The sequence below is a fragment of the Dipodomys merriami genome, unplaced genomic scaffold (assembly GCF_024711535.1).
Source record: "Dipodomys merriami isolate MVZ:Mamm:240054 unplaced genomic scaffold, mDipMer1.0.p SCAF_70, whole genome shotgun sequence".
NCBI lineage: Eukaryota > Metazoa > Chordata > Mammalia > Rodentia > Heteromyidae > Dipodomys > Dipodomys merriami.
In genome coordinates this window covers 2,230,692-2,258,687 of record NW_027206291.1, presented here as the reverse complement: position 1 = coordinate 2,258,687, position 27,996 = coordinate 2,230,692, and the positions used below count along the sequence as shown (strand labels likewise).

General features: G+C 63.9%; 2 protein-coding genes across 3 annotated transcripts in view; both read left to right on the top strand.

Annotated features, from left to right (window-relative positions):
- The first annotated feature begins 679 nt into the window (after positions 1-679).
- Positions 680-18,816, top strand: Klhl26 (kelch like family member 26). Of its 2 annotated transcripts, XM_070008053.1 has the most exons (3): positions 680-770; positions 15,557-15,739; positions 16,573-18,816. In XM_070008053.1, exons 1-3 carry the CDS (start codon positions 688-690, stop codon positions 18,152-18,154), a joined length of 1,848 nt encoding a protein of 615 aa, XP_069864154.1. In that variant the 5' UTR covers positions 680-687; the 3' UTR covers positions 18,155-18,816. The 2 variants fall into 2 exon arrangements, with proteins under 2 accessions (XP_069864154.1, XP_069864155.1); XM_070008054.1 differs by lacking the exons at positions 680-770; positions 15,557-15,739 and adding an exon at positions 15,746-16,233.
- Positions 18,817-22,027: 3,211 nt separating this feature from the next.
- Positions 22,028-27,996, top strand: part of Crtc1 (CREB regulated transcription coactivator 1) — a 32,012-nt gene continuing 26,043 nt past the window's right edge. The window contains 1 exon segment of the mRNA XM_070008567.1: positions 22,028-22,190. Within this exon segment, the coding sequence (XP_069864668.1) occupies positions 22,065-22,190 (126 nt within the window). The 5' untranslated portion in view covers positions 22,028-22,064.

The following is a 27,996-nucleotide window of genomic DNA, read 5'->3' as shown; positions in this document are numbered from 1 at the left end:
CCCCGCTGGGACCCCCCCCCAGGCTCCCCCCAACCCCCGCCTCGGCCAGGCCCCTCCCACCAAGACCCGCACAGACCACGCCCACAAAGGCCCCGCCCCTCCACAGATGGCCTTCAGATGCTCCTGCCTGCCGACCACGCCCACCTTGGGCCAGGCACCGCCCCTTCTCTCCTAACTTGGACCCCTCCTTATCCCCATTTTGCTGCTCGCCAGGCCACGCCCCTCCCCGGCCCAGACTCCCCTTAGACCCAGCTTGGTTCTTGGCTCTCTGTCCCCCCTCTATCTCTCCACTCTCCTCCCTTCATCCCAGGCCAAGACCTCCATCACCTGTCCTGAGGCTCCGCCCCTCGGGTTCAACCTCCAGCCTTTCCCACCTGTTTAGGCCACGCCCACACCCTGAGGCCACGCCCCCATCTAGCCCTATGCATGAAGACCACCTCCCTCCAAGGCCCCAACCGGCGGCCTGGACACTGGCCCCGCCTCTTGTCTCGGCCACACCCATCATCACTGGCCCCGCCCTAGGTCTAGAAAATCCAATGGCACTCTGCATGCCCTCGCGCCCAGAAAGGGCCCCGCCCCTCCGGCGGCCCCGCCCCTCGCGCGGCCCCGCCCACGGCCCCGGCTCCGGGGTGGGCGCGCACGGCTCCCGTCACTCGGACGCGCGGCAGCGGCGGCGGCGGCGGGAAGATGGCGGAGTCGGGCGGTAGCGGCGGCGGTTCCGGCGGCAGCGGGGCCTTCAGCGCGGGCCCGGGCTCCGAGCGTCCGAACAGGTGAGGCCTGAGGCCGGGGGGCCCGGGGGGGCTGGGGAGGACCCCGCCGGCTCCGGGGGCCGTTCGCGGCCGGCCGCGGGGCCTCCGCGGGGCAGCGGGCTCCCCGCATCCCGCAGGTGTCCGCACTGAGTCCGAGCCCCCGCCGCGGCCCGGCTCGCCCGGCCCTCCTCCCCAGCACCCCAGGTCCTGCCGTGCGGACTCCGAGGGGGCGCGTGGGGTCAAGTGAACCCCGGAGGAGAGACGGAGGGAGCCTGCGGGCCGCAGAAGCCCCGAGGCGCGGCGGTGAGGCCCGGGGAACCTCAGCGTTTGGAGAGCTGGGAGAGCCCCTTCCCGGGCTGCCTCTCCTCAGACTTAAAGGACGCTGGCGTGCCCCGGGCAAGGCGCCCCTCCTCCTCTTCACCAGACCGCTTGCTTTCTTCTCCACCAGCTCCTGACCTGTGTTGCTCCCACCCCCAAATTTGCCCAAACACTAGGTGATTCCGTGCATTGATCAGGGTTCTCGGGGCCGGACGCATCGCCTCTTTCCTCTCTTTCTCTCCCTGGTTGGGCAAAGCCAGCCTGATGCAGACCCTGAACCACAGCCCAAGGACAGCCTGCCACCCCTCAGCTGGCCCAGAGTTTCTGGTCCCTGCTCCTGAGTGGGCAGAGTTACAGGTGACAAGAATCTAAGCTCCTGGGGACAATTGCTGAACTAGGCACACATACACACACACACACACACACACACACACACACACAAAACGTCGTGGGCTGTGCCAAGCCGCTGATCCTCCCAGGCTCTGAGCTGTTGCTGGCTTGGGGGTGAGGGCAAGGAAGTGGCCTTGGATGCAGTTTGGCACCTTGACTATCAGATTTGTGGGAGCTGGGAACATCTATGAACGAGATGACCAGGGCGGTTGAAAGCCCTTCTGGGTGAAGTGGGGGTGGGGCAAAGCTCTTGGCCAGCAGAAAGATCACAGGACTTGGGCAACATTCAGGGCTGAAGGTGGCAGGGCTCAGTGGCCAGGCACAGGCAGTAGGCAGTGGATGGATAAGATCTTGGTGTCTCACGCCTGTAATCCTAGCTAGTTGGGAGGCTGAGATCTGAGGATGAAGGTTCAAAGTCAACCCAGACAAGAAAAGTCGTGAGACTCTCATCTCCAAGGAACCACCAGAAGATCAGAAGTGGCGCTGTGACTCAAGTGGTAGAGCGCTCACCTTGAGCTGAAGAGCTCAGGGACAGCGCTCAGGCCCAGAGTTCAAACCCCATGACCGACAAAAAACAATATTTGGTAACCTGGGACAGGGCTCTTTTTTTGGGGGGGTGGGATTGGTTGATCATGGAGCTTGAACTCAAGGTCTGGGCATTTCTGCTCTACCACTTTTTTTTTTCTTTTTTGTCAGTTGTGGGACTTGAACTCTGGGCCTGGGTGCTATCCCTCAGCTCAAGGCAAGAGCTCTACCACTTGAGCTACAGTGCCACTTCTGGTTTTCCAGTGGTTTATTGGAGCTAAGAGTCTCACAGGCTTTCCTGCCCAGGCTGGCTTTAAACCACGATCCTCCAATCTCAGTCTCCTGAAGCTAGGATGACAGGCGTGAGCCCACCAGTGCCTGGCTCCTCTACTCCTTTGAGCCACAGCACCACTTCTGGTTTCCTGCATTGGAGATAAGAGTCTCATGAACTTTCCTGTCTAGTTGGCTTTGAACTGCGATCCTTAGGTCTCAGCCTCCTGGTAGCTAGGATGTCAGGTGTGAGCCACCGGGGCTCAGAGGGGCTTTTTTTGGGGGGGCGGGTCCGGTTGTGGGACCTGAACTCTGGGCCTGGGCCCTGTCCCTCAGCTCTTCAGCTCAAGGCTAGCGCTCTACCACTTGAGCCACAGCGCCATGTCCGGCTTTTTTTTCTTTTTCCTTATGTGTTGCTAAGGAATTGAACCCAGGGCCTCATGCATGCAAGGCAAGCGCCGTACCACTGAGCCACCTTCCCAGCCCCATCAGAGGGGTGTTTTTTGTGGGTTTTTTTTTGTTTGTTTTTTTTGCCGGTCATGGGGCCTGAACTCTGGGTCTGGGCGCTGTCCCTCACTCTACCACTGGAGCCACAGCGCCACTTCTGGCTTTTTCTGTTTATGTGGTGCTGAGGAATCGAACCCACGGCCTCATGCTTGCAAGGCATGCACTCTACCGCTGAGCTACCTTCCCAGCCCTTTTTTGTTTTTTGTCCTCTGGTGATCTATTGATCTAGGCCTTGCACTTGCCTGACCACGAAGCCGCACTCCAGCCTGCCTTCTTCCTTTTCGTGTGTAGTACCTTAGGCGTGCTAGGCATGGGTGAGCATGCTACTGTCAAACCACATCCGTGGCCGTGGCTTTTTTTTTTTTTTTTTGGCTTGAACTCACAGCCTCACGTTCGTTCTTGCTTGGCTTTTTCATTCAGGGCTGGCACTCTCCCACTTAGCCATAGCGCCACTTCTGGGTTTTTTGCTGGTTAATTAGTGTGAAGCCAGCCCAGGCATCTGTTTCTGTGATCTCAGTTAGACCTCTGCTTTCTTCCTTCACTGACTAACAGCTTCTCTTCATATTCCCTGGCTCTTTTTTTTTTTTTTTAAATTTGGTCAGTCATGAGGCTTGAACTCTGGGCCTGGGCACTGTCCTTCAGCTCTTCAGCTCAAGGCGAGTGCTCTACTGTTTGAGCTACAGCACCACTTCTGGTTTTCTGGTGGTTTATTGGAGATGAGAGTTTCACGGACTTTCCTGCCCGGGCTGGTTTTGAACCACGATTCTCAGGTCTCAGCCTCCTGAGTAGCTAGAATGACAGTGCCTGGCAATTATATGCCTTATAGTTCACTTTTTTTTTTTTTTGGCAGTCCTGGGGATTGAACTCAGGGCCTGGGCACTGTCCCTGACCTTCTTTTGCTCAAGGCTAGCGCCCTACCACTTGAGCCACAGCACCACTTGCAGCTTTTTCTGCTTATGTGGTGCTGAGGAATCGAACCCAGGGCCTCATGCATGCATGCTAGGCAAGCACTCTACCACTGAGCCACTTTCCCAGCCCAATTCACTCATTTTTTTTTATGGTCGGCCGTGGGGCTTGAACTCTGGGTGTGGGCGCTGTCCCTCAGCTCTTCAGCTCAAGGCGAGCGCTCTACCATTTGAGCTACAGTGCCACTTCTGGTTTTCTGGTGGTTTATTGGAGATAGGAGTCTCACGGTCTCTCCTGCCCGGGCTGGCTTTGAACCTCCATCCTCAGATCTCAGCCTCCTGAGTAGCTAGGATTACAGGCGTGAGCCACCAGCACCCGGCTTCAGTTCACTCTTTTTTTTTTTTTTTTTTTTTTTGTCGGTCATGGGGCTTGAACTCTGGGCCTGGGCGCTGTCCCTCAGCTCTTCAGCTCAAGGCGAGCACTCTACCACTTACTTGAGCTACAGCGCCACTTCCGGTTTTCTGGTGATTTATTGGAGATAGGAGTCTCACGGTCTCTCCTGCCCGGGCTGGCTTTGAACCGTGATCCTCAGATCTCAGCCTCCTGAGTAGCTAGGATTACAGGTGTGAGCCACCAGCGCCCATCTAAGTTCACTCATTTTAACTGGACATTTCATTAAGGGTTTTGCTTTTGCTTTTGTTTTGTTTTGAGCTGGTCCTGGGGCTAGAACTCAAGAGCCTGGGATTTTTTTGCTCAAGGCTAGCACTTTATGACTTAATCCAAATTTTCACTTCCAGGGGTTTTTTTTTTTGGGTCCAGTCATGGAGCCTGAACTCTGGGCCTGGGTGCTGTCCCTCAGCTCTTCAGCTCAAGGCTAGCGCTCTACCACTTGAGCCACAGCACCACTTCCGGCTTTTTTCTTTTTTTGCTCATGTGGTGCTGAGGAATCGAACCCAGGGCCTCATGCATGCAAGGCAAGCACTCTACCGCTGAGCCACCTTCCCAGCCCCTGTTTTATTTTTGGTCAGTCATGAGGCTTGAACTCAGGGCCTGGGCACTGAACCTGAGCTCTTTCACTTAAGGCTACCATCTACCAGTTATGATCCACAGTGCTACTTTGGTTTTCTGGTGGTTAACTGGAGATAACAATCTCATAGCTGGGCACCAGTGGCTCACGCCTGTAATCCTAGCTATTCAAAAGGCTGAGATCTGAGGATCGGGGTTCAAAGCCAGCCTGGGCAGGAGAGACCGTAAGACTCCTATCTCCAATAAACCACCAGAAAACTGGAAGTGGTGCTGTAGTTCAAGTGGTAGAACGCTGCCTTGAGCTGAAGAGCTTAGGGACAGTGCCTAGGCCTAGAGTTCAAGCCCCACGACTGACAAAAAAAAATAATAATAATCTCATGGGCTTTCCTGCCTCGGCTGGCTTCGAACTGCAGTCCTCAGATTTCAGCCTCCTGAGTAGCTAGGGTTACAAGTGTAAGCCAGCAGCGGCCTGGCTTATTGTGGCATTTATGAGACTGGGGCTTCCCACATTGTCCGGGCTGGCTTCAAACAATGGATCCTCCTGCTTTGCCTCCTGAGCATTGGGATTGTGGACGCTGATATTACCATAGTTAGTGAGTTGTGCATGTGAAACCAGGGTTTTAGCCCCCAGACCCAAAGTCCAGGAGTTCCAATTCAGGTCTGGCCCCTCACCCCCATAGACTGGCGGCAGAGAGATTTTTCACAGCGCAGCCATGGAAGACAGCATGTCTGCTTCCTCACCGTCCTCGGGGTGCCGCTGGGGGCGTGCGTGGGGGAGGCTCACAGTTGCCGCAGCCTGGTCACAGGTGTAGCCGCTTGACCACCAGCTCCGTCTTTGTCCTTGGAAGAGTCGGAGGCTGTTGTTACTCTATTAGCGGACTGGACCGGAGCCGGGTGGCTCTGGAGTTTCAGGCTGTTTGCTTTAAGACAGTGAGAAGGAGGACAGCCTGAGAGTCTGGCATTGGCCTTCCGTACCAGGCAAAGGAGGTGCTGGCAAAGGGCCTGCAGCGGGCACAGCCCGGTCACAGGTGGTTGATTGGAGATAAGTCTCGTGGGCTTTCACTAGGCTGGGGAACCTTGGGCCCTGTTCCCAGGGCCCGGCAAAGCAGCATTTATGTGGCCTCCTACACACCGTTACCAGAGCATCCCGTTGTCTATCCTCTGTTCTTTATTGTCAGTGGCGGGGATGTGTGGGCTCTGCTGCCGTACTTGGGATTTAACCTCAGGCCTTGTGCTTGCTAGCCGTTTCTCTACTGCTAAGCAGTGTCTCCAGTCCTGGGCCTAGACACCGTCCCTTAGCTTTTCTGCTCGGGCTGGCGCTCTACCACTTGAGCTGTAGCTCTACTTCTGGCCTCTTCTTGCTGATTAATTGAAGGGTCTCATGGACTTTCCTACTGCTGCTCCTACTGAATTTCTTTCTTTCTTTTTTTTTTGTCGGTCGTGGGGCTTGAACTCAGGGCCAGGCCCTGTCCCTGAGCTCTTCAGCTCAAGCTAGCACTCCACCCCTTGAGCCACAGCACCACTTCGGTTTTCTGGTGGTTCATTGGAGATAAGAGTCTTAAGGACTTTTCCTCCCCAGGTTGGCTTTGAACAGTGATCCTCGATGTTAGCCTCCTGAGGAGCTTGGATGACAGGTGTGAGCCACCAGTGCCTGACCCCTACTGGATTTCAACCTTGATTTTAGCCTCATGAATAGCTGGTATATGAAATGTAGCAGGCTCCAATCTCGGTGTGTGTGTGTGTGAGTGTGTGTGTGTGTGTGTGTGTGTGTGTGTGTGTGTGAGAGAGAGAGAGAGAGAGAGAGAGAGAGAGAGAGAGAGTGTCCGTCCATCCATCCATCTGTGTGTCCTTGTCCATCCTGGGGTTTGAATTCAGAGCCTGAGTGCTATCCCTGAGCTTTTGTGCTCAGAGTCTCACAGACTTTTCTGCTGGCTTCAAACCACAATCCTCAGATCTCAGCCTCCTGAGTAGCTAGGATGATAGGTGTGAGCCACCAGCACCTGGTCCAACCAATTTTTCTGTTGTTGTTTTTTTTTTTTTTTTTTTGGGTCGGTCGTGGGGCTTGAACTCTGGGCCTGGGCGCTGTCCCTCAGCTCTTCAGCTCAAGGCGAGCGCTCTACCACTTGAGCTACAGCGCCACTTCCGGTTTTCTGGTGGTTTATTGGAGATAGGAGTCTCGCGGTCTTTCCTGCCCGGGCTGGCTTTGAACCTCGATCCTCAGATCTCAGCCTCCTGAGTAGCTAGGATTACAGGCGTGAGCCACCAGCGCCCGGCTGTTGTTTTGTTTTGTTTGTTGGTTGTGGGGCCTGACTCTGGGCCTGGGCGCTGTCCCTCAGCTCTTCAGCTCAAGGCTGGAGCACTCTTCCACGTGATCCACAGCACCAGCTACTAACGGTTTTTTCTGCTTCTGTGGTGCTGAGGAATCGAACCCAGGGCCTCAGGCATGCAAGGCAAGCGCTCTACCACTGAGCCACCTTCCGAGCCCCTCATTTTTTTTAATAGAACACTTCTATTACCCCAGTTTCCCAAGAGTGCCTGCCTCCAGCCCCAGTATACCCTGATCTGCTTTTGGCTTCTAGAAACTTCCTATAAATAATATTGTGCCACATGTGCTTGGCTTTGCTGTGTGGTAATGGGCGCTAACGGCTGGTCTCCTCTGTTCTGTGCACACCTTCAGACCCAAGGCTTGTCCCCAGGGTGCTCTCTGGTGCTGCCCGGTGTTTTGACCCGCGTCTGTCCTGTTGCACAAGCCGTTTCTTCTTTTTCCTCACTGAGTGAAAATAAACAAGCTGTCCTGCAGTGTTTGCTTATGCATCCCCTGGCTGGGGTGATTTCACAATTGCTGTGAACATCTGGATAGGAGAGTTTTTTTTTTTTTTTTGACGGACTCTTCCTGTGCAGCGCAGGCTGGCCTGCCTCTCAGCCCTCCTGCCCCAGCCTCCTGACTGCCGGGCTGCAGGCATGGCCACAACGGATGTGTGTCTTTAGATGGACAAGTACCCTCCTGGGAGACTGAAGAGTAGACTGGGCTATTAAATAGCCATCCCAGCTGCTCAGGAGGTGGGGACGGGTGGGGGTTGTGTCAGGGCTCAGCTCCTTGTCAGTGTGAAGCTCTGGTTTCAAACTGCAGTACTGCCAAGAAGGAGGGAAAGAGGACCAGAGCTAGTGCGGTGTGTGGCTGCCATCACAGGTGAGGCTCCGCCCAGACCAGTGTGGGCCTGAGTGTGAGACCCAATCTGAAAGATAACCAAAGGGTTCTCCGGGCTGCTTCCTCCTGGGCCTCCTGCACCGGGACCGGGACCAGGACCACAGATGTGCGCCGCTGGGCGTGGTGGTTCTGTGAGTTATTCTTAGCTCATGCATGCTGGTAATCCTACCTACTCTGGAGGCTGAAGCCTGAGGATCGCCGTCCAGGGCTCCATCACCAGTTAACCAGCAGAAAAGCTGGAAGTGGAGCTGTGGCTCAAGGGCCACCCTGAGGGATAAAGCTAAGGGATAAAGCTCCCAGGCCCTGAGTTCAAGCCCCAGCATACACACACACACAATTATATACACATATAGGCATACAATTGTAAATATTTATGCCTATGTAAGTATGGGTGCATATATATATATATATATATATATATATATATATATATATATTCTAAGTGAAAGCTCTTCACTAGGTAGCTCATTAGCAAAACATCTTCTCCCACCTGGTGGCTTATTGTTTTTTCTTTTCTGTTCTGGTGCTGGCCCTGGGGCGTGAGCTCAGGGGCTGGCCCATCAGGACTTGTTTCCACCACCACGGCTGGCACCTGTGTCAGGTGCATGGCTGGGTGTACTTACACCATGACAGGAGTGCGCCCATTGCTGTGTGCTGTGTGCACTGAGCCGTGGGTGGCGCCTGGGACCCCGCACTCAGGAGATGATGGCGGGGGGACATGAAGTCCGCGGTGCGTGGAGGCCCCCGGGCGCGGCCTCCAGTGCTCCCCACTCATTCTCTTTGTGGCCCGGGCCGCCCTGCTCTCGTTTCCCTCTGGGACTTTTGCTGTCAGCGGGTCATGCCACGGGACGCCTGGGCCTCAGCTCCCCACTGGTGTCCAGGGCTCTCTGCCTGACTCGCCCCTTTTCATGGCCAAATAGTACTCCATATTCACACGTGCTGTCCTCAATGGATGACCAGGGTGCTTCGGTTGCTAAGGAACCTGCCGGGGGGCGGCCCCGGCTCAGCCTCCGGCCCTGAAAACCAGACCCGCGAAGGAAGGCACCCCAGAGCTGGGGCCCCCTGTGAAGAGAGGAGGTTAATTCTGGAGGCCCAGACCAGGGCGCTGGCGTTGCTGGAGGCCTTGTGTGGCTTTGGTGGCCGGGGGCAGGGCCAGGGGACAGGGCAGGTCCCAGGGAGCGGTGGCCTCCAGACCATGGGTGTGTGTGTCCCTGGGGCCGCCCACCCGCAGGCGCAAGCTGCGCGTGCTGGAAAGGAGAGCGGCGCCACCCCCACGTGTGGAGCGGCCTCGTGCCTAGCCTGCTCTGCCTCTGGGCCTGGGGGGGGGCTCAGAAGGGCAGGGGCCAGGAAACGTGGCGTGGGGTGGGGGCTGTCCCTGCCCCGTCCCCACCTGCCTTGGTGGCCCGCGGGGGACCTGGCCGCGGCCCCCAGCCCCCCTTATGTAACTTGTTTGTTCCAGCTTCTGCGCCAGCGCCGGAGCCAGCACATCCGCCCGCCCATCTCCCGGGGCCAGCAGAGCCGCCGCCTGGTAGATGGGGCGGACTCCCATCTCCCGGACGCCGCCAGCCAGACAAAAGGCGCTTGTTCCGCCCCCGTCCCCCCCCCAGCCACAGGGGTGCAGTGACTCCAGGGGGCCCTCCGGGTGGGTCCTGATCTAACGGTGGCCATCACGGGAGGTCGAGGCCTGTGGCGGGCGTGCCGAGCCCGCCCGTGTCCGGCGGGGGCCAGGGGGAGGGCGAGGCGAGGTCGGAGAGGCTGGCGCAGACCTCAGCGGTAGTGCGGCGTGCTTCCCGGGGCAGGCTGGGGGCGGCCCGGACGCGGGCCCCCTGCTCCCGGGCCGGGCCCCTCCACGCTTCCCTTGCTCCCCACATGTCACCACCTACCGGCCACGCCTCCTGTGCGTGCTCTGCACGCGCCGTGGGCCTGACCCCTGACCCCGGTGCTGTGTGTGCAAAGACAGAGGGCGCAGGGGCCTGGAAGCCGTGGCTCAGCCCCCCCACGCCCAGGCTGCCCTCACCGCCGGCCTGAGGCCAGGGCAGAGCCTGCGCCCCACACCCCACTTCTACCTGCTGTTCACTCCCCAGCCTCTCTCGCCCTGTCCCCAACCCCAGACTTCAGGACCAGCCCAGACTTTGAGGTCACCTGTCCCCCTGTGCCCAACATCTGCCAGGCACTGGAGAGGACGGCACACTATGCGTCACCCCACTGTCCCTATGGGCTGTCCCTGCCAGTGCCGCTCCGACCCCCTTCCCAGCCCCCTCTGTGTCCCGTGTCCCTCACTCCGTCCTCCCGGCTCCCTCTGTGGAGAGTGTGTCTTCCCAGCGTCCACAGCAGCAGGGGTGGCCCCCCCCCGCCAAGCCGGCCATGGGCCCCCCCTCGTCTTCAGGAGCAGGGCACACGGACAGCCCCGCTGTCCCCACACAGCCCAAGCTCACGCAGCCGCCTGACAGGAGTGCAGGCCAGGGCCCTCCTCTGGTAGCCGGAGCGCAGCTGTGCGCCCAGCTCTCTTAACCCTTGTTAACCCCGGCCCCGCCTCCTCCCTGCCCCCTCCCCCCTCCCCTCCTGAGTGGTCTCCGTTCCCACTGCACAGCAGCGTGGTGTGCAGCCCGCCAGCCCGCCCGCCCGCCCTCCCCCACCGCACCCCCAGGCCACGTAGGGAGCCTCCATCTTCCTGCCGGCAGGCCGGGCTTGCGGCTCTGAACGTGCGCTGCTATGCAGGCCTGGACCTGAGGGCTTTGTAAAGTCCGGGACCCCGGCTGTTTTCTGACACCGTAGCCGTGAAATCGCACGGCCGGGAAAGTTGGGGCGGGAGATCCAGGAAGCTTGGCTCTCTGGGGTCTGCGGAGGCAGGGCAGGGAGCCCTGGCAGCGCAGGGTGGAAGCGTGGCCCTTCCAGGTGCCAGGCGCCCAGGAAGCCCGCCCTGGCTGCGCCCTGCCCCGCCTCAGCCCGCTCCTGGCCCACAGCTCCCGTGCGGTGCACACGGCCGTCCTGTGTCAGGGCGGTCAGCCGTCACGGCATCGCTCCGGCCTCCGCCCCAGTGGTGTGGAGAGGCAGCCCCGACTGCTCCTCACGGGCAGGTGGGCCCTCACCCCTCCCTGCCTCCTCCCTCCTCTGTTAGGCCTCCTGTCCCCAGCCCTCAGGCTCAAGGGAGCAGGTGTGGGGGGCCTGTCTGACCCTCCATCTCTCCAGAGGCTGGAGTAGGAGGATTGTGAGTTCAGGACCAGCCTGGGCCATACAACCCAGGAAACAAAACCCTTCAAGGTCACGTGAGACAGTCCAGGGGGTGTCCCGCTGTAGCAACCCAGGGCTCAGGGCTGGCAGGCCCTCCTAGCCCCACTCTGCACCCCAGCACCTGGCCGCGTGGGAGGCAAGCCCCAGCCCCGGGTGAGCCCTGGTGTGGGGCCACAGGAGCTCCCTGAGGGAGGCCTGGGTCCCGAGACTGCAGAGCAGGGATTTAGCTCCCCTGAGAGAAGACATTTGTCACAGGCTGCTCGTGGCGTTGGCCGTGTTGCTGAGCTTGGAGGACTCAGCCTCTGCCAGAGCTGCACATGGGCTACACCCCTGGTGCCTGGTGGCTGTCCCCCCTGGGGCTTCGAGCCGGCCCGGCTAGGCAGGGCAAGGGTGAGGCCGTGTCCCGAGGGGCTGGGACCACTCTGGCACCTGCCCGTCTGTGGGGAGATGGGTGTCCCGGCTGGGCCAGCCCAGAGCCCTGCTGGGAGCCGGGCTGCGTGGGACCTAGTGCAAGCCAGGGGAGACCACGTGAGCGGGGCATCCTTCAGACCCCTCATTCCAGCCAGCCTACAGAGCGAGCCCAGGGGGGCTAGGAGTGGCGTGGGGAGGCCGGGGGCAGAAGGACTCCACCAGGCCACGCCCAGTGCTGCTGACAGTCCCAGGATGACACACGGGGATGTGGCCAGGGACCACTTGGAGAGACAGACAGCTGGGACAGGAGCTGGCCCAGCCTGGTGGTGCCAGCTGCAGTGGCCACCTGCCCGTGCCCTTACCCACCCATCCCCCTCCCGCCTCTCCCTATGCCCAGACACCTCCACCCATCCATCTACTCACCCGTCCATGCACCCACACTCCCATCCACCGTCCGCCCTTCCACCTACCCATGAGTCCATCTACCCATCCACTATCCACCCAGCCAGCCATCCACCCACCCACCCCCTGTCCAGGCTGGGCTCTTGCCATGTGCTGGACATCAGGACATGGTAGCAAGCCGAGCCTCTGCCTGATACTTGGGCTCCCACTTCAGCCTTGGGAAGAAGGCTGGGCGCAGATGATGAGGATGGAGAAGGCAGCCTGGCGGGGGCAGGGGCGGGGGCAGGGGTGGGGCAGCGGCGGCGGCGGGGGGGGGGGGGGGGGGAGGGGGCAGGGGCGGGGCAGCGGCAGCAGTGACCCGGCGTGGCCCTTGCTTTAGGCTCAGGCAACTGTTTCACTTTTTTTGCTCTACCCATCCTGTGGCGTGGGCAGTCAGGAGTGGGCTTGGCCCTCCACGCCTCCGTCTCCAGTGCAGGGTCTTGAGGCTGAGGGTCGTGGTCTCGGGGTGGGATGGGGTGGGGGCCGGTACCTCTCTGTGCCTCCAAACCAGGACCCAGAAGTCTGTAATGGTGCGTGTGGGGCTGAGTTGTTCAGAGTTGAGATGAACTCAGTGAGCTGAGCTCGCTGCATCGGCCAGGGGTCTAGAAGGGGCCACCGTGGCTCAGGTTGGGGCTTGGGGCGCAGGCCCTCTTGTCTGCTGGCCGGTGCTGGGGTGCCCCTGGCATCGGCAGGGGAGTCGGGACCCCCGAGGAGCCACTGGCCTCTTCTCATCCCCCTTTCCTGGGCCATGGCTCCTCAGGGCACCTCCCTGCCCCGGTGTCTTGGGGTACACTGCCCCTCCACCCTCCTGCGTCTGCACCTGAGCTGCCTGGCTCTGTGGGGGGGCTCCACATGGCACCCTGCATCCTGCCACTTGGGGAGAAGCTCTGCCCTGCACACGGGTGGGGAGGCTGGGCGGCCGCCGGGCCCATCCACCCCCTGGCCACACACAGACCCGCCTGGCCGCACAGACGAGGCCTCGCTCTGGCCGAGGACCGGGGGCCCTGCCTGGGGTCCAGGAAAGCCTGGCTCCCCCGCCCAGGACCACAGGGCCATGCCTGATGCACCCCCTTCCCCCCCCCCCCGGCTCCGTCCCTCCCCAGCTCTGTCAGGACCCCCTGGGGTCTTGGCTTGCAGGAACATGCTGGAAGGGCCTTTGCCAGCCCCGGACCACCAACTCTGGCATCCCGCAGCTGCCTCGGAGGCCCCCTGGGAGACTCACTGGGCGGGGAGGGGGGGAATGCGCGGGGTGTCCCCGGAGAGCCTGCCGACGCCAGGCCGGAGCAGGGCCAGGGCTGTGAAACGTGTGGTGCCAAGTCACCATGGCAACAGCTGGGGGGGGCAGGCGGGCCGGAGGCTGGCCCCCACACCTGTGCCCCGCGCTCCCTCCCTGGAGGGTCAGGCTGGCCACTACAGCAGCGGGGTGGGGGTGGGGGTCCCCCCTTCCCCAGCTGGAAGGCGGCCTCCCGAGCGGCGGCCATCCCGGGGTTCCCGCTAGCCACAGGCCAGCCTCCAGAGACCCCCGGTGGGAGCCTGAGCTGAGCCTCGCTTTCTCTAGGGCCTGTCCCCGTGCCCCACCTCGCCTCGTCCCCTCCCCATCAGTCCTCCAGACTCCTCTCTGGGCCCTCTCTCAGGCCTCAGACAAGGCTGGGGGGGGAGGGCGAGGGGCAGGAGACCGTCTGGGTGGAGCCCCTCGGCCGACGGCCGACCCCCGTGAAGCAGCCTCTCATGCTGGGGTGCCAGCCAGCCAGCGGCTGCACCCCGGGCTGGAGCACAGGGCAATAAAAGCGGACTTGGCTCTGGCGGTGGGGGCTGGGCTGGAGGAGTGGGCCTAGGATGCCATTGGGGGGTTACAGAACCCCAAAGAACTGCTCCCGTGAAATCCCTCATGCTGTGCTTTTTCTTCCTGGCTGTTGAGCGTGAAGATGGCTCTGGGTGTCGGGCCTCTGTTGGGCTGGACCCTGGGACCGGGCAGGGTCCGGGGGCCTGGGCCACGGGGGCAGGTGTGCCCCTCGCCCCCGGGCTCTGTGGCCCGCCGCTCGCTCGCTCCTGCCTCCACGTGCCGGGCCCCGACAGGAGGCCCACGCTTCCCCACCTTGTGGCCAGCTCGCGCCCGGCGCAGGCTGCCCCGTGGTAGTGCTGGGAGAGGGCGTCGGGGGCTCAGGAGACCGGCCAGTGCCGGCCAGGCTGGGGCGGCCGAGCGGCCCCCGGAGCCGCTGACCCGGCTACTGACGCACGGGCCCCGATGACTCACATGTGCTGACCGGGACTCGAGTGGCCGTCTGGAGCCTTGCTCGGGCCTGGCCCGCCGTGGGGCCGCCCCCGGTCTGGGCCCGTCTGAGTAATGGGCCCTTCCGCCCTTCCTCCTCCCAGGGGCCTTAGTCACCAGCCTGCCGCCCACCCACCTGCTCTGGGTGCCCGAAGGGCCTCAGCCTGGTATGGCCTGGTGGGTTTGCGGGTGTCACCCCATGCCGGGGAGGCGAGGAAGGACCGAGCTGCCTCCTCCCCGCAGCCCCGGCAGGCCCTGTTTTCTGGGAGAGGGCGCTGGAATCCCGGAGACCAGTGTCCCCACAGGTAGCACAGGACCCTGTTCTCAACCTCGGGGCAGGGCTGGCATTGGCCCGAGCGTTGCAGACCCCACGGAGGGGGAGGGGGAGGGGGAGTGGCTGACCAGAGCTGGCTGGGCCCGAGACGCCCTGCTGGACACGGGCGCCGCTGGGTCCTCACCGCGTCCCACGGCCCCCACGCTGCCGTGCCCATCAGAGCGGCCACAGCCCCCGTGACCCCGCAAGCCGCCGAGGAAGACGCGGCCAGCGGGCCTGGCCGGGACCGGCGCCAGAGCCCGGGCGCCTTGCAGCCGCAGCACCCCAAGTGTGGCCTTTAACCGGGCCACGGGCTGAGGGTCCCCGAGAAGCGGGCAGGCGGGAGAGGCGGGTAGCTGCGCTGTGACACATCTCCACGCTCCCTGCACCGTGACCCTGGCATCATCTGGGGTCTGCCTGGGCCTCTTCCCTGTTCCTGTTTTGATTCGTGACCCTCAAACCTCGACCTCCTGGGTGGCAGGGGGACCCCTCCCCCACACCCTCAGTGTGTGTGGGGGCCAGGGTTTGCTCCGGCCCAGGCCAGGCTCCCAGCATGCACCGCAGCGGGCATGGCCGCCGGCTCTCGGTACTGCATTCTTGGCCCTCTCTGCAGGCAGGCACTGGTCCCAGGAATGGGAGGACAAGGCCCGGGCCTGGGAGAGAGCATGTGCGCCGAGCTGCCGGGGCCTGTGGGCTGTGCCCCTGCTCTGAGGAAGGGGCTGCTCAGGTCCCCCAAACCCAGGCAGCCTGGCCTGCGTCCTCACTGCCCGCAGCCCCGGGCCTTGGCTTGCTGTAACCGTATCAGTCGTGTTTCTCAGTGCTGTGACCCAGGGCCGGGTGCCCTGCAGGCTACTCTCTGTGCACTAGCCGGCGACACCCTATTGTGGGGTGCTTCCAAGCAGCGTCAACTGGCGTGGGCGAGGCCCGCCGCCCGGCTCTCACGCCCCCCCGGCCCCCCTGGCCCTCACGCCCTCCTGTCTGCTGTCTTGCAGCCTGGCAGATAAGAACGGGATCCTGAAGCGCACGTTCTCGGCGCCGGGTCACAGTGCCAGCCTCCTGCAGGGCCTGGCCGCGCTGCGGGCGCAGGGCCAGCTCCTGGACATCGTGCTCACCATCAACAGAGAGGCCTTCCACGCGCACAAGGTGGTGCTGGCGGCCTGCAGCGACTACTTCCGGTGAGCCCCAGGCCGGGCTGGGGCTTCGCTGGCCCTGCAGGAAGAACCTGAGGACTCTGTCCTCCCGAGCTGGATCTGAACTGTGGTCCTCAGACCTCGGCCTCCTGAACTGCAGGGATGAGCTTGTTATTTTTACCGAGGCTAGCCTTGAGCTCCAGAGCCTCCTGCCGCCAGGGGCAGCGGTGAGGCAGGGCCGTGGCTGCTGGGGGAAGGAGGCCGGCGTGGCAGGCGTCCGGTGGCTCCAGTGGTGGGTGCTGGTGGGTGCGGCTGCCGCCCAGCTTCCACCTTAAAGTCTGACACCTCTGTGTGCCTGGCGCTGGCCAGGTGTGTCCCATGTGGCACGGCGGCGGGAGTCCCTTGCCGCAGTGGCAGAGTGGCCCCGGTGTTCCCGAGCCCCGGGGGCCCCGTGCTCTGCTGATTGGGCATGCAGCCCCGTTACCTGTGCCCAACATGGCCCATCCCAGAGGACACAGCCACCACCGGCTGGGCCAGAGGTGAGGGCCTTCGGCAGGGCTGGGCAGGCAGCGTCCCCTCCCTTCCCTCCTAGCAGGCTGCCCCACTGAGGGGCCATCCGGCACCCTGTGAGCAGGGAGAGCAGCGGCCCTGCCAGCTGGGGCGCCGCTGCTATTTTTGTTCTGGACTTGGGGTGGGGGTGGGAAGCAGCCCAGCTGCAGAGCTCCTTCACTGCACCCCGTGCCGGCCTTAAAAGGCAAGGCTGCTACCCACCCCGGCCCCTTCTCTCCCCATCAGAACCGGGGGCCCTTGGGGACCGGCCGCCCTGGGGGCCGTGGGGGCGCCCTGCCTCCTGCGAACCCCCCGTGTTTCCCACGCAGGGCCATGTTCACGGGCGGCATGCGGGAGGCCAGCCAGGACGTGGTGGAGCTGCAGGGCGTGACGGCCCGGGGTCTGCGGCACATCATCGACTTTGCCTACAGCGCCGAGGTGACGCTGGACCTGGAGTGCGTGCAGGACGTGCTTGGGGCGGCCGTGTTCCTGCAGGTGCTGCCCGTGGTGGAGCTGTGCGAGGACTTCCTGAAGGCCGCCATGAGCGTGGAGACCTGCCTGCTCATCGGCCAGATGGCCACGGCCTTCAGCCTGGCCTCACTGCGGGCCTCAGTGGACACCTTCACCTTCCGCCACTTCCTGCAGATCGCCGCCGAGGACGACTTCCTGCGCCTGCCGCTGGAGCGCCTGGTCTTCTTCCTGCAGAGCAACCGGCTGCAGAGCTGCGCGGAGATCGACCTGTTCCACGCGGCTGTGCGCTGGCTGGAGCACGACCCCGCGCGGCGCCCGCGCGCCAGCCACGTGCTGTGCCACATCCGCTTCCCGCTGATGCAGCCGGCCGAGCTGGTGGACAGCGTGCAGACGCTGGACGTCATGCTGGAGGACGTGCTGTGCCGCCAGTACCTGCTGGAGGCCTTCAGCTACCAGGTGCTGCCGCTGCGCCAGCACGAGCTACAGTCTCCCCGCACGGCCCTGCGCTGCGACGCGCCCTCGCTGGTGGCCTTCGGCGGCACGCCCTACACCGACAGCGACCGCGCCGTCAGCAGCAAGGTGTTCCAGCTCCCCGAGCCGGGCGCCCGGCACTTCCGCGAGCTCACCGAGATGGAGGTGGGCTGCAGCCACTCGTGCGTGGCCGTGCTCGACAACTTCGTGTACGTGGCCGGCGGCCAGCAGCTGCAGTACCGCAGCGGGGAGGGCGCGGTGGACGCGTGCTACCGCTACGACCCGCACCGGAACCGCTGGCTGCGGCTGCAGGCCATGCAGGAGAGCCGCATCCAGTTCCAGCTGACCGTGCTAGGCGGCCTGGTATACGCCACGGGCGGCCGCAACCGCGCGGGCAGCCTGGCGTCCGTGGAGCGCTACTGCCCCCGGCGGGACGCCTGGGACTACGCCTGCTCCCTGAAGCGCCGCACCTGGGGCCACGCGGGCGCCGCCTCCGGGGGCCGCCTGTACATCTCGGGGGGCTACGGCGTGTCGGTGGAGGACAAGAAGGCCCTGCACTGCTACGACCCCACGGCCGACCAGTGGGAGTTCCGGGCCCCCATGAGCGAGCCCCGCGTGCTGCACGCCATGGTGGGCGCCGGCGGCCGCATCTACGCCCTGGGCGGCCGCATGGACCACGTGGACCGCTGCTTCGACGTGCTGGCCGTGGAGTACTACGTGCCCGAGGCCGACCAGTGGACCAGCGTGGCGCCCATGCGGGCCGGCCAGTCGGAGGCTGGCTGCTGCCTGCTGGACCGGAAGATCTACATCGTGGGGGGCTACAACTGGCGCCTCAATAACGTGACAGGCGTGGTGCAGGTGTACAACACGGAAACGGACGAGTGGGAGCGAGACCTGCACTTCCCAGAGTCCTTCGCGGGCATCGCCTGTGCCCCTGTCCTGCTGCCCCGGGCCGGGACCAGGAGGTAGCCCCGGGCCGGGCCGGGCCGGCCCCCGTGGCACCGCTCCCCAGGCCCAGCCCTGCAGACGGCTGCAGCCAGGGCGCGGCCCGGCCGGGCATGGCAGCAGGCCCCCAGCTCAGGACATGGGGCCACGGGCTGTCCTGAATGCTCGCAACCCCGCCCCAATGGCCCTGCCCGACACCCAGGCAGAACCCCATCACACTGCGCCCTGAGTGGCGTGCACCGCCATCCTCCGTGACCCCCCTCTGCTCACAGCCCCGTCCCAATCCCCCGCCCTGCACCCACCCCTCCCCTCCTCCTGCTGCTCCCAGGGTCTGCCGCCCGCTGAGTATGGATGCCCGGACGCGGCCTGCAGGCCCGGGCCGGGATTACCACCACAGCCCCACCTGGACCCCGCGCCCCGCATGAGCCCCCCTCCCAGCACCCCCGTGGGCTGCGCAGGGCTTTGGGCCATATTTGCTTTGCTGCCTCAGCCTCCTTTTCTTGTCCTTTTTCTTTCTGGGGCAAGCCCACAGGACTGTCTTTGTCTTCTAAGTGACATTTGTCCTTCTGGGGACCGAGTGTCTCCTGCACTGCGAGCATACCACAGAGGCAGCGTCCACGCCCCGTCTGCTGCCCGGTGACCCTACCCCCGCCCCGCCCCTCTCCTGAATAAAGATGTGACATGGACATGCAGGCCGGGGCACCGGCCAGGGTGGTCAGCGTCTGCGCGGGCCTACCGGCCCTCAGCCTCAAGGGGGCGCTGCCTGGGGCCCACTGGCTGTGTGTGTATGTGTGCGCCTGCGCAATGTGTGTTTGCGTGTGTGCGCACAAGTCCACCGCGAGTCTGGGCTCTGCCTCTTCCTGCTCAGACCCCAGCCCTGGGGTGCAGTGCCCGGAGCCCTGCCACCCGCATGGCCACTGGGTTCTGCAGGCCGCTGCCCGCGTGCAGAGCCTGGCCCCCCCACCTGGCCGGCCGGGGCGCGGCCGTCAGCTCACACCTCAGAACATCTTGTCCCCAGCGAGCTGGCAGGGGTGCGGGGAGGGCGGCCAGCCCTGACGCTGGAATGTTCTCTGGGGCCCGGCCCCTCCCGCGCCCCCACCCCAGCCCCGGAAGAGAGGAAAATGATTTTTTTGCACCGTAAACGCGAAGCTGGGGAAAGCTGTTTCTAATTTAGCAGGAACTGGCTCGCGGCCTGCCGCCTGGCCTTGGCCGGCAGGCCGGCGCGCATGCGCACATCCCCGGCCCACCTGTGCGCGCGCACGGCGTGCACGGCTCAAACCTCCAGGCCCGTGGTGTGGATGGTGCCCCTGTCCAGCCCGCCCCACACCGGGGCCCAGCTGTGGAGCTCCTGACCCAGGAGTGTTTCAGTCCCAGGCGAGGGTCCTGGGCCTGGCTGAGGCTGCACGGCCCCCACTGCTTCCCGCCAGCACCCCCCCGGCCGTGGGGAGCAAGGCCCACCCCTGCCCCGGCCCTGCACCCCCACAGAGGCTCCCCACGCCATGGGTTGGGTATTCGAGGACAAATGTGAGGTCCTCTGGCTCCCCCACCACGGCAGCCAGGCACCTGGGTGCTGGGAGCCAGCACTCCACCAGCTGGGCCGGCCCGATCACTGAGCCCAGCACCCACCCCGCCCGCAGGCCACGTAGCTCTGCGCTTCCTGCCGGCCTGCGGGCAGAAAGCTAGGTAGGTGCTAACAGCGGTTGGCTCCTCAAGCCTCTGATCAGGATTGGGGGGCTGAGGCGGTCCCGTGCTGCGTACCCTGCTCTTCCTCAAATCAAAGGCTAAGACCAGGGGCATCGTGATTCCAGCCCAGCCCGGGGAACGCGGTCAGGCCGACCCCTCGTCCACCAGGAGCTGGGCACCTAGCATATACCCGTGAGTTCATACCCCACACAAAACAACGAAAGCGCGCGAGAAAGGTCCTGGGGGGCGTCACGCTGCGGGCTGGGCGGGTCCTGGGTGGACATCCCTTGGAACCGGTGATTCAGCTGCTGCTTCCTGCGGTGGCCCCTTGCGTCCAGCTGCCCGCGCCAGCCTCCAGCGCCCTCCCCTGTGCGCCCCGCCTTGCCCGCTCTCCCAGCAAGCCTGGGCGGGAGGCCAGGGTCTGCGTTTTTTCACTGGGGTGCCTGGCTAGACCCCAGCCTGTGTGCGTGCATTATGGGTCTCCGCGGGCCCCTCCGCCCCTGGCTGGCCCTGGTTTAGAACCAAAGTGCGGTCCTGGGCCTTCCTCTCTGCCCCAGTGGCCCAGGCTCACCCCTCTGCCGGGAGGTACCCCAAATAGCCTGAGATCCCTTATAAGGAAGAGCTGGGGAGCGGAGCAACGCGCGCTTTGGTTTGTTTGGCAGTCAGGAGCGTTTGTGTGGAAGCGGCTGCCAGCACGAGGGCTCTTCACACTTAACCTTTCTGTGCCTGCTGCAGTACCACCACCCGACTCTGGGAGCACAGCCTGGCCCAGAGAGGCCAAGACACTTTCTCAGGCTCCACAGTCACACACCGGAGCTTAGGGTTTTGTCTGCCTTAAGAGATTTGGTGAGGCCTGAAGGCTGGAGAAAGAGCATGGGGGAGGCAACGCCTGTTGTATAGAGTGAGGCCAGGGTAGGAGATGGTGTGGAAGTTTCTAGGCGGCAGCAGAGGCAGAGAGCAGGCACAGAAGCCATGTGGGAGATGGATCCCAGAGGCCCTGTTTGTGAATCAGGGCCAGCCAGACCTGGATCCAGACTGGGGGAGCTCAGAACACCTTGGGGTGATCACCATGGGGCCTTCTGGAGGAGGGCCCTCTAGAGAGGATTTTGAGGGACAAGCAAGAGTTTTCCAGGCTGAAAGTCAGCTACACTCATAGGCTAGCCCTATGCCCGCAGTCATTAGTCTGGAAAGCTCAGGAAAGTGCGGGTCTGTGTCACTGTGTCAGGCCCGCAGGCGCCGGGCAGCCGCACGCGCCGGGCCTCTCCTGGGTTCTGGAGACCGTCTCCCGTGCGCGTGGCCCGGCCCGGGCCTGACACAGGGCCCGCAGGGGGCCTCCTCCCGGCCCCGGCCTGACACAGGGCCCGCGGGCGGCTTCCTCCCGGCCCGGGCCTGACACAGGGCCGACGGGCGGCCTCCTCCGGGCCCGGGCCTGACACAGGGCCCGCGGGCGGCCTCCTCCCGGCCCCGGCCTGACACAGGGCCGACGGGCCTGACACAGGGCCCGCGGGCGGCCTCCTCCCGGCCCCGGCCTGACACAGGGCCGACGGGCCTGACACAGGGCCCGCGGGCGGCCTCCTCCCGGCCCGGGCCTGACACAGGGCCCGCGGGCGGCCCCCGCTCTGCCCTCGCTGGCCTGGGCCTCCTGCCCCGGGCCTCCCGGCCTCGGCCCCCCGTCCTGGGCTCTGTCCCTTGGCGTTTGTCGGGCCGGACGCCCGCTCCGTCCTCCGGGGCCTCCGCGCCGCCACCTCCTCCCGCGCCCAGGTCCGCGGCCGGGCGGCCCCGCCGCCGGCTGTGCGGGGCGCAGGTGCCCGGCCCGCACGCGTCCTCCTCGGCGGCCGGGACACGGAGGAGGAGGCGGGCCCGGGGGCGGAGCGCCGGCCACCGCAGCGGGGACGCCACCGGCGCACCCGCCGCCCGCCGGGGGCGCGGCCTCGGGGCGTCCGCGGACCTGGCCCGACCACCTGGCGGCCGCTGTCCAGCGGGGCCGACGGCTCGCCAGTGCGCATGCGCCCAGCCATCCTGCCCTCCGCCCCCTCCCCTGGCGGCTGGAGGGGTGGGAGGGGTGCCCGAAGCGCGTCGCGCGCATGCGCATCGCTCGCCACGGCGCGCCGCTCCCACGCGCTTGCGCCGCGCTCCCTGCCACCGGCGCAAGCGCACCGCGCACCGCCCGCGGTCCCGGCCGGCGCGTGCGCCTTGAGGCGGCGAGGGGGGGGCGGGAGGAGGAGGAGGAGGAGGCGGCGGCGGCGAGAAGATGGCGACTTCCAACAATCCGCGAAAATTCAGTGAGAAGATCGCGCTGCACAATCAGAAGCAGGCGGAGGAGACGGCGGCCTTCGAGGAGGTCATGAAGGACCTGAGCCTGACGCGGGCCGCGCGGGTGAGGCGGCCGCACGCGCCGACCCCGCGGGCCGCGCGCGGGAGGGAGGGGCGCGTGCGCGGGCGGGGGGCGCGCGCGGGGGGGCGTGCGCGTGCGCGGGCGGGGCGCGCGGCGGGGGCGGGGTCGGCGCGGCCCGCGGCCGTGCGGGGTCCCCCGCGCCCCGGGCGTCGTGGGCGGGACCGGCCCCGGGCGGCGGCGGCGGCGGCGGGGGCGGCGCGGGGCCCCGCACGGCCGCTCCGGGAGGCCCGGGCCGCCCGCCGCCGCCGCCGCCGGCGCGAGCAGGTGCGCGCCGCCCGGGCCGAGCGGCCGCCGCCCGCCACGTGGGGAGCCGCGGGCGCCGCCAGGTGTGGGAGCCGCGGGCCGCGCCGACGGACGGACGGACGCACGGCCCCGCCACCCGAGGGCCGGTGTCCTCCATCCCGACATCTCAGGGGACCGTGTCCGTCCTGTCCCCTGAGGGGACCGTGTCCGTCCTGTCACCTGAGGGGACGGTGTCCGTCCTGTCACCTGAGGGGACGGTGTCCGTCCTGTCCCCTGAGGGGACGGTGTCCGTCCTGTCACCTGAGGGGACGGTGTCCGTCCTGTCCCCTGAGGGGTTGATGTCCTCCATCCCGTCACCCGAGGGTCGGTGTCCGTCCTGTCACCTGAGGGGACGGTGTCCGTCCTGTCCCCTGAGGGGACGGTGTCCGTCCTGTCACCTGAGGGGACGGTGTCCGTCCTGTCCCCTGAGGGGACGGTGTCCGTCCTGTCACCTGAGGGGTTGATGTTCTCCATCCCGTCACCCGAGGGTCGGTGTCCGTCCCGTCACCTGAGGGGAATGGTTGGTCCCCATTCCTGTCACCCGAGGGGAAAGCGTTCACACCGTCACCTGAGGGTACGGGTGCTCCCTGTCTGCTGAAGGTGCCGGCTGCGTAAGTCATTGGTACCTGTGACCTCTTGAGTGTCACAGGTGTAGGTGGCCTAAGTTCCTCTTCCCCCACACCCTGCGTGCCCCTCCCCGGGGGTGGGGGGTGCGGAGGCTGTGTCCCAGCCTGCAAGCAGGCCGGAATGCCGAGGACCCAGGTGGGCTCCTCCCAGCAGGACAGGACAGCCGGCCCCAGGGCCAGGGTGACACGTCCCAGTGGTACGGGAGGCCTTCATTTCTGTCCTGTCTTCAGCACCAGCCACTGCCTGCCGTGGCCACTGCCAGCCCTGTGCGTGGCTCTGCGGGGACGCGGGAGGGCAGCTGGGCGAGGGAGAGCATGAACAAGGGATTCATGCTAGGGCTCCCCAAGTGCCATGCACAGGTCAGGGAAACTGAGGCAAGGTGTCTGCTCATCACACCTACTGAGTGCTGCCCACCATGTAGTGGGTTCACATGTGGTGTGGCTGGGCGGCTGGCTCAGCTGGAGGTCTGGTTTCTTCATGGGGCCGGCAGTGGGGTATGGTTGGCACAATTGGTGTTGTCAGCATGGAGCTTACTACTCTGTGCCCTGCGGTCACTGCCTCTGCCCAGCACATTTCTGGCCCCACGGAAGGAGACCTTTCATGTCCCTAGCCTTTGGCAGCCACCGACCCACGTCCTGTGTCTGGATTTGTCATTCTGGGTCCATTACCACAGCTTCCCACACCACCAGGTCACTATGCCCGCTTTGGTCACTCACCCGCGTAGTTGTGTTCATCCACATTGTCTTCTTTTCTTCTTTTCTTTCTTCCTTTCTTTTTTGGTTGGTTGTAGGGCCTGAACTCTGGGCCTGGGCGCTGTCCCTCAGCTCTTCAGCTCACGGCAAGCGCTCTACCGCTTGAGCCGCAGCACCACTTCCGGTTTTCTGGTGGTTTATTGGAGATGAGAGTCTCATCTTGCAGACTTTCCTGCCTGGGTTGGCTTTGAACCACGATCCTCAAATCTCAGCCTCCTGAGTAGTTGGGAGACAGGCGTGAGCCACCGGCGCCCCGTTTCTTTATTCCTTTTCATGGCTGTGCACTGTGCTCTCCAGTAGACTTGTCAAATTTGTGGTTTTCTTTTTTCTGTTTCTTTTGGTGCCTATCCTGGGGCTTGAACTTGGGGTCCAGGTGCTGTTCCTGGGCTTTTTCACTCATGGCTAGCACTCTGTCACTTGAGCCACAGCACCACTTCCGGCTCTTTGGTGGTTCATTGGAGCTAAGAGTCTCACAGACCTTCCTGCCTAGCCTGGCTTTGAACCACAATCCTCAGATCTCAGCCTCCTGGTTAGCCAGGGTTATAGGCGTGAGCCACCAGGGCCTATCTCCTCCGATTGTTTTTGCAGTTTATTTTCTTGGGCTCAGCCACATGGATGGAAAGGCCTGGGAATGAGAATCCCCATGTTGGGACGTGGGCAGGCTTTTCCCGAGCTTGTGGTGTTATTGAACTGCTGTGGACAGGGCCCGGAGCACAGCCACTTGGGGTCTCCTGGTGGGCAGTGTGGTGAGCAAGGGTGGCTTAGGTGTGCCAGAGAATTGAGGGACGGGGTGGGAGGAGAGGAGGGTGTCACCGCTGGCCAGTGTCTCAGGACACAGGCTCCTTCAGCGACTGGACAGAAAAGAGCCAGAGTCGGCCTGGGGTGGTGACAATCCCTGTAGTCCCGGCAGTTGGGAGGCAGGCTCGGGAGGATCGCTGGAGCCAGCCAGGCCCTGGGCAGCGGACACGGCACCGGGGTCCACACCGCAGCCGGAGGCCGCCTGTCCTGGCCAACCGCGGTGCTGGCAGCATCCGCCTCCCCGCCCGCTGCCTGCAATCTGGTGCCATCTGCAGCCTGCTGGCAAAGCTCTGTGTGTGTGCTGGGCCTGGGGCACGAACTCAAGGCCTGGGCGCTGTCCCTGAGCTTGTATAATCAAGACTCTACCCCTGGAGCCACAGCTTTTGGGTGGCTAATCAGAGATAAGAGCCTCTTGAACTTTCTTGCCTAGGCTGGCTTCAGACCACGATCCTCAGACCTCAGCCTCTCCTGAGTCAGTGACAAGAGCCACTGGCTCCCAGCACACAGTTGTATTCGAACCCCAGGCTGTGCCCTGTCTGGGCTGGGCAGGGCTGGGCTTTGCCTGTGAAGGGAGCTGGAGAGCTAGGGCCCAGGCTGGCCTCGCTGGTCCAGCACGGGGCCTGTCACCTTGCCACGGGTCTCCGTGGATACCTACAAGGATGAGGGCTGGGAGGGAGGCTCCAGCCGGGACCCCCATGGTGGGTGTCCCAAGGTTTGGGTGAGGTCTGAGCACCCTGGGGTTGGGTCGGGTGGAGGTCTGGGTGTGGCTGGCCACACTCCTTCACCCCGGCAGTGCCCGGGCGGCAACTACCAGGTGGTGCCCGGTGAGCCCTGGCCTCGGACCACAGGCGGATAGAGACGTGTGGGGCTGTCTCTGCCTCCACGTCCTTGGGGAGATTTCTGGGCCCCCCAGTGAGGCCTGGCCGGATGGGGGCCCAGGTGTGCAAACACGGAAGCCACCGCCCCCCCAGGCCAGGGCCAAGTGCCTGGAGAGTCAATATTGACAGTTTGCCCTGGACAGAGGAAGTGGCAGCACCAGGGCAGGGTGGGGCGGGGCCTACGTGGGTGTGGTGGGGCCCGTTGGTACCCAAGATGCCAAGACCCCGCCCACCGCCCCTCCTGGCCCCAGCCAGGGCTGGGCTGGCGTAATGCGTTTTTGTTTTTTTTGTGTCACCATCTTATTTCCTGACCCCCCCCCCAGGGCCAGTCCTGTCCCCCCACCATAGGTGCCAGGACACCCTGAAGTGTGTCTCTTTTTTTTTTTTTTTGGTCAATCATAGGTTAGTCACAAGGCCACTGCTGGTTTTCTGGTGATTAATTGGAGATAAGAATCTCTCAGGCTTCCTGCCCAGGTTGGCTTTGAACTGCAATCCTCAGGTGTCAGCCTCCTGAGTAGCCACCGGCGCCCGGCTGAGGCGTCTTTTTGTGGGTGCCGGTCCTGGGGCTTGAACTCAGGACCTAGACTCCATCCCTGAGCTATTTCACTAAGACTGGTGCTCTACCACTTGAACCATGGCTCCACTTTGCACTTTTTTGTGGTTAGAAATTAGAGCTTGAATTACAACCTTCAGATTTCAGCCTCCTAAGAGCAAGGATTACAGGCGTGTGTCCCCAGCACCTGCAGGGGTATCTTTCTGGAACTTACTCAGACTGTGCCAGCCGGCCCATGTCCTGACAGGTGGCCAGGCTGGAGGCCTGGACCAGAGGCCACAGCTGGACCTCTAGCTTCTGGAGGAAGAACGTGAGCCGTTGCAGAGGCTTCCCAGAGGTCGCCTGGGCCCCGCCACCCCCAGACAGGGGCTTGTGGGTCCCGGCAGTGAGGCTGGCCGAGGCCCCAGGTCACTGCTCTGCGCTGGGCGTCTGAGCGCAGTGAGGCTGTGGTCCAGCCCTGGGGACAGGAGGAGCCGTGGAGAGGCGGGCGCGGGGCCCAGGGTGTGCATCCAGCAGAGATGCCATGGCTGCATGCGCATGGTTGGCAGGACAGCAGCAGGGCTGGGCTGGCTGTGCCCAGGGCACCCTGGGGCAAATCCCGTTACTGCAGCCCGTGGGGAGGCCAGCTGTACACGGACTTCTTGTTGTTGTTGGTCCTGGGGCTTGAACTCTGGGCCTGGGCACTGTCCCTCAGCTCCTCAGCTCATGCTGCGCTCTACCATGTGAGCCTCAGCGCCACTTCGTTTTCTGGTCCTGCCTGGGCTGGCTTTGAACCACAGTCCCCAGATCTCAGCCTCTTGAGAACCTGGAGCAACCTGTTCTTGCTGTCTGCTGGCCATGGTCCTCTGCCATCCAGGCACTGGCCTCTGCCTCCTCTGCTTCTCTTTTGTCATGTTCTTGAGACAGTTTTGCCCAGCAATTCAAGCTGACTTAGAACTTATGACCCTCCTGCCTCCTTCCTGGGGGCGGGGGTCACAGCAGGGCCCGGCGCTGGGTCCTGGCATCCAGGTTTAGCTGAAGCCAGGTGGGGGCTGTGGATGCCCCCTCAGGACCGGGCCCTGCTTTGGGCTCTCATCCAGGGGGTTCAATTGTGACTATTACCCGCACTGCCAGCTGACCACGTTAGTGAGGTAAATTTTTTTTCTTGTCCTGGGTCTTGAACTCAGGGCCTGGGCATACTCCCTGAGCTACTACTTTGGCTCAAAGCCAGTGCTCTACCACTTGAACCATGGCAGCACTTCTGGATTTTTCTATGTATGTGGTACTGAGACTCGAACCCAGGGCTTCTTGCATGCTAGGCCAGCACTCTTTCACCAGGCCTCCTTCCCAGCCCTTTCCAGGACTTTTGTGGGATCCCCTCCCCGTTTCTCTTCCTTGGGGGCGGGGGGGGGGGTGAACCCAAGGCCAGGTTGCACTCCAGCCCCAAATCTGTTACTTTTCTTTATAAGAAATCCAACCATTTCTGCGTGCGGTCTTCCTCTGCCATCACGAGTGCCCAGGCCTCCGGGGGGCGCCCCGCTCCCCTGGGGGTGCGACCCCGAAGTACCCGAGGAAGCGGCCGGGCGCCTGGCTCGTCCTCAGCGAGGGCCTTGGGAGGCCCGGCGGGGCGCGCACGGCTGAGCCCCGGGGCCTGGGGAGATGGCCAGCGCCCGTCCTGTGCCCGCGCTGCCATCCCGTGGAAAGAGGAGGCCGGGAGTGCGGCCCCAGGGTCGCCGCTGCTGGCCTTTGTGCCTGGGGTGGCAGGCGCCCTGGGGCTCTTCCTTTCTGTGGTGCCGGATGGAGCCCAGGGTCTTGTGTGCGTTAACCGGGCACGGGTCTTCCCAGCCTGTCTGCTGCCCTGGGTGTGAACCCTGAGCCTTGCCTTGGCTGAGCATGGCTCCGTGGAGCCCTGTTGGCTT

What these genes read in the sequence shown, in the direction of transcription:
- Klhl26 (XM_070008053.1), top strand. Translation starts at nt 688, where the DNA reads ATGGCGGAGTCGGGCGGTAGCGGCGGCGGTTCCGGCGGCAGCGGGGCC. An exon ending in GGCTCCGAGCGTCCGAACAG is followed by an intron (nt 771 to 15,556) that starts GTGAGGCCTGAG and finishes GCTGTCTTGCAG; the next exon opens with CCTGGCAGATAAGAACGGGA. An exon ending in GCCTGCAGCGACTACTTCCG is followed by an intron (nt 15,740 to 16,572) that starts GTGAGCCCCAGG and finishes TTTCCCACGCAG; the next exon opens with GGCCATGTTCACGGGCGGCA.